At 48.2% G+C, this 9,229-nt stretch overlaps 1 protein-coding gene and 1 long non-coding RNA gene across 5 annotated transcripts in view; one reads left to right on the top strand and one right to left on the bottom strand.

Annotated features, from left to right (window-relative positions):
- Positions 1-4,513, bottom strand: part of helq (helicase, POLQ like) — a 9,442-nt gene extending 4,929 nt beyond the window's left edge. Inside the window, exons 1-11 of one of the 4 annotated variants that reach the window (XM_079364961.1) lie at positions 4,254-4,513; positions 3,781-4,136; positions 3,661-3,732; positions 2,745-3,348; positions 1,593-1,771; positions 1,213-1,413; positions 1,058-1,130; positions 521-618; positions 343-441; positions 123-268; positions 1-42 (exon numbers count right to left, since the gene is read on the bottom strand). The exon at positions 1-42 is cut by the window's left edge and continues 198 nt beyond it. In XM_079364961.1, the coding sequence (XP_079221087.1) occupies positions 1-42; positions 123-268; positions 343-441; positions 521-618; positions 1,058-1,130; positions 1,213-1,413; positions 1,593-1,771; positions 2,745-3,348; positions 3,661-3,732; positions 3,781-4,095 (1,829 nt within the window). In that variant the 5' untranslated portion in view covers positions 4,096-4,136; positions 4,254-4,513. Of the gene's footprint in view, positions 43-122; positions 269-342; positions 442-520; positions 619-1,057; positions 1,131-1,212; positions 1,414-1,592; positions 1,772-2,744; positions 3,349-3,660; positions 4,137-4,253 lie in introns of all 4 variants that reach the window. The other 3 variants (XM_079364960.1, XM_079364959.1, XM_079364958.1) reach the window with 3 other exon arrangements.
- Positions 4,514-4,932: 419 nt separating this feature from the next.
- LOC306837330 lies at positions 4,933-6,565 on the top strand. Its single transcript, XR_013780917.1, has 2 exons — positions 4,933-5,254; positions 5,761-6,565. It is a non-coding gene; the product is annotated as an uncharacterized lncRNA (long non-coding RNA).
- The last annotated feature ends 2,664 nt before the right edge of the window (positions 6,566-9,229 follow it).

Here is a 9,229-nt window from a genome sequence, read left to right as displayed (position 1 = left end):
AGGAGGAGCGACTTCTCCTCCTGACGCCGCTGCAGGAACTCCCTGTGAGAGGTAGAGACAGTGAGGCGTGACGGCGAGCGGCAGACGGCGAGCGGCAGACGAACGCCGCGGGAGGAACTCACTCTCGGAGGTACGTGCAGATCATGGCGGCCACGTTCTCGCAGTTCTTCTTGGTGGGACAGAAAAGCAGACAGGAATGAGCCGGGATGACTTCAGTCACCAGAGCGATGATGTGGTCCGGGTCCAGCTTCTGCATCGCACTCGAGTACTGAGGGGGGTCAGAGGTCAAACGTCAGGAAGTCTGCAGCACGCTCTCATGTGGCGGCGTTCTGTCAGACTCACCTTAAAGCTCAGAGGACGGGAGAATCGGAAACCGTTCTCCTCCTTCGGGTCCACCTCATAGATGCTGTCGTTCAGCTTGACGTATTCCTTCAGCTGCACCTGAGCACAGAGGAGGCGGGACAGGAAGCTGTCACTGGGAGGCAGCGTGTGATTGGTGGATCAGTCTGACATCACTTACAGGCCTGAAGTCGTTGGTGTAGTTTTCAGCCTTCAGAAACGTCTGCAGGTCGCTGATGTTTCCCAGAGTGGCGCTCATTCCAATAATCTGAGTCGATTCTACAAAACATCACAGGAGCTTTTAAACTAAAGGTCAAAGGTCACATTACCCAGAATCCTCTTCTCCCTGTTCCTCTAACATGTCTGTCTACATCTAATGAGGAGAAAAGTCCATCCTCTCCGTCTTCTGCCTGCTCAAACAGGCCGTTTGGAGATTTTCCCTTCATGACATCACAAATGGCAGTAGCCCCTCCCCTTCATGACATCACAAAGGGCAGTAGCCCCTCCCCCAGGTGGGTGACACTCCCACAGCTAGGTGTTTGTTCTGCCCTCTGAGTCTGCCTTCTCACCGTAAACAATAGGACATGGAGCCAGAAAGCAGCGAGTACACCCGAGCCCTTCCAGAGAGGGGGCGTGGTCAGACACAGCTCATTTACATATTTAAAGCTACAGACACAGAAACAGCCTGTTTACCTGCTGCAGGTTGAGTAGCACTTACTGCTCGTGTAGAGGACTTTGGCGAGCGTCATCTCGATGATCGCTCCTCGGCTGCCGTCTCCCAACATGTGAAGCTGCGTGTGAGAGACACGTGTTAGCGTGACGCCTCCTCCTTTAACGTGTTGCCTCAGATATGAAAGAGGGGCGTGCTCGTACCTCATCGACCACGACCAGCCCCAGGTCCTCCATCCTGCTGCTTTCTATCAGGGAGTTGACGAGGCTGTGGGCCTTCTCGATGGTAGCGATGTAAAGGGAGCGTTTGTGTCTTCTCTTCAGCGGGGGAAACTTGCCCTTACTGCCGGCGTACTCCTCCACCAGGAAGTCCAGCTCCAGGCCGAAGCTCGCCAAGCCACGCACCTGCAAAACCATCCCCAGCATGAGACGCTGTCTACCAGCAGCATCGGCTCCTTCAACCAAAGACCCTCTCTGACTAACATGACCTCCACCCTGCAGCCTGTTTTTAAGCTCCGCCCACCTTTAGAAACACCGAGGCTACTCTCCTGCTTGCTAAATGTTTGGGTGGGCGACGTGCGAACCTTCTCCTGCACCAGAGAGATGTACGGTAGGATGAACAGACAGTCCTTCTTCCTGCACAGCAGCTCTCGGAGGATGAGGATCTCTGCTACCAGGGTTTTCCCCCCGCTGGTGGGGAGGGAGTAGATCAGGTTGGTCCTCTGCTGGACACAGTCCAGGTTCAGACACGTCGTCTGCCAGTCTGAGGAAACAAAACCACATCCAACAAGTCAGAGACAAACCTGAGGACGACAGCTGAAGCATCCTGACGTCAAAGGTGTTTCTTTGAGTTCTGGAGGACCCGAGCGAGCCCAGCTGGATCCTGATCCTGCAGCCCGTTTCATCAGGTCGGTGTTTAAAGACTTCAGACGTCGTCAGCGGGTCACCAAGGTGTGAAAGAGTTTGAAGCCCTTTCTCTGTTCCCTGTCTTTGTTCTGCAGCGTCTGAGATCCAAACTGAACTCCTCCTCTGATTGGTTGAACCCCCCGCCCGCCCCCCCGGTCTGACTACGGCCCTCATGAATCTGGACTGAAGGTTTGTGATGTGTGCAGGGAACCAAGTCGTGATCTGACCCTGAATGACTCAGGTTCTGACTCTGAATGACTCAGGTTCTGACCCTGAATGACTCAGGTTCTTACTCTGAATGACTCGGGTTCTGACCCTGAATGACTCAGGTTCTGACTCTGAATGACTCAGGTTCTGACTCTGAATGACTCAGGTTCTGACCCTGAATGACTCGGGTTCTGACCCTGAATGACTCAGGTTCTGACTCTGAATGACTCGGGTTCTGACTCTGAATGACTCGGGTTCTGACTCTGAATGACTCGGGTTCTGACCCTGAATGACTCAGGTTCTGACTCTGAATGACTCAGGTTCTGACCCTGAATGACTCAGGTTCTGACTCTGAATGACTCAGGTTCTGACCCTGAATGACTCAGGTTCTGACTCTGAATGACTCAGGTTCCGACCCTGAATGACTCAGGTTCCGACCCTGAATGACTCAGGTTCTGACTCTGAATGACTCGGGTTCTGACTCTGAATGACTCAGGTTCTGACTCTGAATGACTCGGGTTCTGACTCTGAATGACTCAGGTTCTGACTCTGAATGACTCAGGTTCTGACCCTGAATGACTCAGGTTCTGACTCTGAGCGCTGTCGGACTCTCCAGAACTCACCGTAAAGCGTCTTGATCCCTCGCAGCTTGAACATCAGCTCTTTCACTTTGGTGGGGAGTCCAAAGAACGGGCCCAGGTCGGTGGTCTCCGTGGAAACCGTCTCCATGGCCTGCATGGCGACGCTGATCTCCTCGGAGACCACGGCTTCTTTCAAGCCCGCGGTGCGAGACACGTTGGCGGGGGCGGCGGCGTTGCACAGCATGGTCTTCTTCAGCTGCTCGGCCACGCCCCTCCTCGACGTCCTCCTCCGTCTCTCCTCCGGGACGCCGTCAGAGTTTTTCAAAGGGGTGGAGCTTCTCTCTCCGTCCCGCGGCCGGCTCCTCTTCACGCTCTCGTTAACCTGCTCCTGAAACTGAAGCTGGCTCGCCGGTAAGTCCTCGAAGGGTTCGGCGGCGGCGGCGGCGAGCTCGTCCAGGACGGAGTCGCTGAGAAAGTGCGAGCAGGATGTGTTGGTCGGCCGCAGCCCGGTGAAGTCGGCGTGAGCTGACGGCTGGGCGTCACGCTGCCTCTCCTTGTGCTCTGCAGCGTCCAGCTTGGCGAGCAGCGAGCTGTCCTCCAGGATACTGTCATAGTCCCCAAACAGGTCCTCAGTGTCGCTGCAGAACTGAGCACAAACACAAATTAAACAGGAAACACGTCCAAACAGTCAGAAGAGAAAACGTGTGTGACCTTTGACCCCTGATCCTCCAGGCTAACATGGTCTGATGTGGTCTCACTCGTGACCCTGATCCCTCACATGTTAGTCTCACTGCAGACTTCAGATGTGCTGGTCCTGTACCCGTCTTAATCCACAACAACCTGAACCGTCAATCAACGGGATTTTGAAGAGAACGCCATTTCTCTGTGACGCACGCCGACAGGATCTCATGTTCATGTGCATCTTTGAGCCAGATCCTGCCAGCTTCAGTTCTCTCACCTCTGCAGCCTGTTGATCCGCCATGATGCTGCTGAGCCTGCAGGCCGGGGGACATAGCTCAGGACCAGGACCAGGACCCCCTCCTCTCTTCCTGTCAGGTGTCAGCTGAGGACCAGGACCCCCTCCTCTCTTCCTGTCAGGTGTCAGCTGAGGACCAGGACCCCCTCCTCTCTTCCTGTCAGGTGTCAGCTGAGGACCAGGACCCCCTCCTCTCTTCCTGTCAGGTGTCAGCTGAGGACCAGGACCCCCTCCTCTCTTCCTGTCAGGTGTCAGCTGAGGACCAGGACCCCCTCCTCTCTTCCTGTCAGGTGTCAGCTGAGGACCAGGACCCCCTCCTCTCTTCCTGTCAGGTGTCAGGTGGGTCTTCAGGCGGTCCCTGGACCTCTTCCTGGAGCACACCCTCTTCACCTTCAGTCCTAACCTGGCAGGGTTCATCCCTGTGCAGACTGAGGCCTCAGCTGCATGATGACGTCAGACTGTAAACACACACAGCGGAGAGGCTTGAGATCAAAGTGTTTCCGGTACACACACACGTCACAAGTGACACGTGACACGTGACGTTTAAATACAGTCTGTAAGAAAGCTTTAAACACCTCTCTAAGTTACCGAGCTCCCTCCTGGCTCTGTGACGTCTCTTCCGGTTCCCTCGGCGACTTAATGACTCATTTCATAAATGACGTCGTTTAATCCTTCAGGCGCGTGACGAAGCTCACCATGACTCAGCAAGAAATGTTCAACACGAACTGCTTCAGCGGTTAAATGTCACTTTAGTCACTGAGCAGCTGGACGAGCGGCAACTTTGAAATCTACAGGAAGTCCCGCCCTCACTTCCGCCTAACGTAACGGTTAGCTCGTGCTGCATTCAATTACTGTCGGACAACTCGGAAAAACAAGCTTCCGAGTTTTAAAACGATCAACTGCTCAAGTTATTTAATGTTCAAATAGCTCAGTGTGTGTGTGTGTGTGTGTGTGTGTGTGTGTGTGTGTGTGTGTGTGTGTGTGTGTGTGTGTGTGTCTTTGTGTGTGTGTACATGTGTGTGTACCTGTGTGTGTGTGTGTGTGTGTGTGTCTTTGTGTGTGTGTGTGTGTACGTGTGTGTGTCTTTGTGTGTTTCGTTGTGTGTGTGTACATGTGTGTTTCGTTGTGTGTGTGTGTGTCTTTGTGTGTTTCGTTGTGTGTGTGTGTTTCGTTGTGTCTTTGTGTGTGTGAGTGTGTTTCGTTGTGTGTGTGTGTGTGTGTGTGTGGTTTCAGGGCTCTTCTGGATCTCGTACAGGTGAGCTGTTTTAAAGCAGCATCATTCTGATAAGCACTTGTAGCATCCTGACATATCAGATATCAAAATAATAAAAGTCCTCAGAGACATTTAAAAGTGTCTCAAATGAGTCAGAAAGTGTCCGTGGAGCCTGAGACATGAAGACACTGAACTCAACACAAGTCAAAGAAACCAGGAGCACCGAGCAGCACCTGAATGCAGCACAAAAACCGAAAGTAAAAAGAAGTGAAAAATAAGTGCGTGAGTGGTGCTAACCTGCAGACACGGGACCGTCCTGCACACACATTTAAACTAAAGGTGACCGGAAGTGACGTCGATCAGGTGAGTGACCGCTACTATGATCAATGACAAGAACAATGTTAAAGTCAGAGGTCAACTATGAACGTTAGGATAGAGAACATGACAGAGAACATGACAGAGAACATGACAGAGAACATGACAGAGAACACGACAGAGAACATGACAGAGAACATGGCTGACTCTGAGTCAGGTTGGTCAGATTCAGACAGAAAGGATGAAGACGTTTCTTCAGTCACAGAGGCTCAAACTGTTGATTAAAGGAAAACTCTGCTTTCACTTCCAACCTCGTGGTCATGAGGACACATCAGAACGTTCATTGTCGGGGCGAGTTTAGAGTCTGTTGGGACTTCCTGAGTTTGACTTCCTCCTTCAACGAGGGGCGTTCCTGCAGACGTAGTGTGAAGAACAGGCTCACACTACGCTGGACAGTAGCAGTGTGCAGTTTCACAAACAGCTGTTCAACATCCAGATGTTTCTAACAGCTGCCTGAGAGTCATGTGATCACCTGAGTGTTTGTGTCTCCACAGAGAGAGGAGGAGCCTGATCCAATCAGAACCAGACTCAGCCTCCGACTGTGACAGGAAACTTCAGGAACATGGAGCCAACAGCAGAAAGGAAACGGAGACTGAGTAAAGATCTTCCTCCTGAGCTGTCTCTCTTCATTAAAACACTTACTGCTCATAAAACTTCGTACATCGAAGCTTTCAACAGCAGAGAAAACAGGATGAGACAGATTGTAAGAGAGTTAAAGGAGATCGCTGCTGAAGTTAAAGAGATGCAGAGAGACACAAATACAGGTAGAAAAGCAGGAGCTGTTACTGCAGGAGTTGGATTGGGAGTGGGACTTCTTTTCGCTCCATTCACCGGGGGGTTGAGCTTAGTAGCAGCAGGAGCAGCAGCAGCAGTAGGAGGAGGAGCTGCTGTTGCTACTTCCAACGTGGGAAAAATCCTCTCACAGAAGGGAAGTGCAAAACAAGTTAAAAAGTTGGGAGAAGAATTCCTGAAGCTCGTTGAACCACTGAAGGAACAACTGAAGACAATCCAAAATTTGTTCAAAGAGTTTGAGGAGAAATCAGCTGCAGCTCAGACTGAGACGAAGAAGTTTAAGAGGATTCTTTATAGAATATATGGACTGAGAGAACAAACTGGCTTCACTTTGACTGTAGTAACAGGTCTGAACGGGGTGATGAGCGGTCTGCTGATGCTCATCATGGGTATCTTCAGAGTTACTGCGACACCTGAAGAAGATAAAGAACTGACAGACTCCATCATCCAATCAGCTGATCAGAGTCAGAAGGTGGTGGAAGCTTTTCAAAAGATGAGTCAGGAGCTCAGAGATACAGTACAGGACATTGTACAGACAGCGACTGAAGTGGATGATTTACCAGAACCGAAGACCAGAGCTGAGTTCTTACAATATTCATGTGACATCACACTGGATCCAAACACAGTAAACACACATCTGTTATTATCTGATCAGAACAGAAAAGCAACATATACAGGTCAGACCCAGTCTTATTCTAGTCACCCAGACAGATTCACTGATTGGCCTCAGGTCCTGAGTGAAGAGAGTCTGACTGGACGTTGTTACTGGGAGGTGGAGTGGAGAGGAAGAGTTTATGTAACAGTCACATACAAGAATATCAGCAGAGCAGGAGACTCACATGAATGTTTATTTGGACATAATGACAAATCTTGGAGTTTAGATTGTGACAACAACAGATATTACTTTTGGTACAACAAAGTCTGGACTCCTGTCTCAGGTCCTCAGTCCTCCAGAGTCGGAGTGTACCTGGATCACAGAGCAGGTATTCTGTCCTTCTACAGCATCTCTGAAACCATGACTCTCCTCCACAGAGTCCAGACCACATTCACTCAGCCTGTACATGTTGGACTCGGGCTTTATGATTATGATGGATCCTCTGCTGAGGTGTGTAAACTGTAACGCAGATCTCTCCCATGGTTAGTGGACTTTGTCCAGCGTTCACCACATGAGTTCTGATCTGTTTTATATTTCAGAGTTTAGATTTCTGTCTTGATTTAGTCTCAGTGTTCCTTCCCTCATAGTGAAAATATCTCAGATATTCTTTGTCTTTAAAAATCACCTGAAACACAAGATCTTATTTTTGTTTACTAAAAATAACAAGGCAGACTTTTTTCAAGAATGTTCCTCAACAGCTGATGTCTCAAACTTCTGGAGATCTCAGTGGGGAAATGATATCTGGTTCGCACCTGGATCTGAACGATCAGAAAAACAACTTTAAAGAGGTCATATTGTCCCCCTCTTTTCAAACAGCGCCCCCCTGTGGTCTAAATGAATCATCTGTGTTTCTGAGCTTTGGTCCAAATATATCATGAGTCAAGCAGCAGAGGAGGTTTGTGACTCTGTAGAAACCAGCTCTCTCTGAACGCTCTGTTTTGGTGCGTGTCTCTTTAAATGTAATAAGCCCCGCCCCCTGAGTTTTCCCAGCACTCTGTAGAGAGAATAATAATGGTGGACCTGCTCCAAAGTTTCTCTCTAGTCTGGAGGTGGAGTCCATGAGGAGATTTTTCCATGTATCATGTAATTATCATATAATCATAACTGCTTTTGATTGCTTTTACACAGACCATGATCCATGCTAGCATGATGTGATGAATTTAAGTACTTGTGGTGAGATAACCTGTAAATGGATGAACTTAGTGCATCATATCCTGACTGATGTGATAGCGTGTGGTTTGAAGATGCTTTAGTTTGAACTTTGAAATGTTGATCATCTTTTTTGCTCTTGCTAACAGACACGTCGCTCTGAATCAAAAATTCACCTTTAGTGAACTTTAGACTCTGAGACGGAAACCTTTAAAAACATCTAAGTGTTCATTCACTGGGTTTCATCTTTTTAGTATTTTAACTGTTATATTTCTTACTTTACTGATTTGTATTTGTAACAGAGTTTGTATTGTATATTGTTCCACTTGCATGTAGGATTGGTTTATTTTCTATCATTGGCTCAGTGGCGCCCCCCTCAGGTTGAGTATATATACATAATGCTAGCTGTAGTGCTGTACCGTTCTGTGACAGACGAGCCATGATAAGTTTCTGTGCACAGCACATTATACTGATATTGTATATTAATGTCTGTATTAACACTTATGGTCTCATAAATACACTGTAACGTGTTTATTTGTATTATTTGATTGTTTGTGTTTTCTGTCAGATAACGTCACCATGACAACGTTGTACACAGATTAGCTCGCTAACTAGCCTCCGTGTTGAATTTGTTTTGTAGTGTCCTGCCTGTGTGCTTTTTCTACACGACGCCCAATGAATGACCAGTACTCTGTTCAGGTATATTACTATATGTTTTATATACAGAATGGTAACTGTAGAGCTGTCTGTGAGAGACAGGACAATAAACTACAGAGTGGGCTACATAAAGAAGCTTTTAAAGACTTTGTCACATTTTTTTACTTTTTGAATATTCAATAAAACATCTAAAATCTTTTGGACTGATCCTTTTTGATTGAGTTTCTCCCCGTGACCCTCGGAGGGTAAGTTGTGGACCAAACCAACACCACGGACCTTCACACCTCATACACACCGAGCATCCAGGTGAGGAACCTGATTATCAGAGGCAGTAAATCCTCCAGGAGGTTAGTCCACCAGGTGTTACATCATTTGATCAAAAGCTGTTAGTTCACTAAGAAGGAGATGAACTTTAGTTAGCTCAGGTAAAATGAGCAGGACATGTAGCACATTAAACAGCTGAGAGACTTCACATGTTCAGCACTGACTGAAAGCTAAGCAGAGCTTTTACACTTCCAACTGAATTTATTACTTTGACGTTTTTAATTCAAAAACAGAAAAACTACAGTTCCCAGAGTCCTGAGGGAGTGGTGTCTCTGTCGTTAAATCTTATTTAGTTCTCTCAAACGAAACGTTTTTAAACCATTTGTCTACAAATTAAAATCACACTTATCATATATGAATATATATATATATATATATATATGATT

This window comes from Symphodus melops (genome assembly GCF_947650265.1).
Source record: "Symphodus melops genome assembly, chromosome: 16".
Lineage (NCBI taxonomy): Eukaryota > Metazoa > Chordata > Actinopteri > Labriformes > Labridae > Symphodus > Symphodus melops.
The sequence above is the reverse complement of the archived record's forward strand: the minus strand, read 5'-3'. Positions and strand labels throughout refer to the sequence as shown.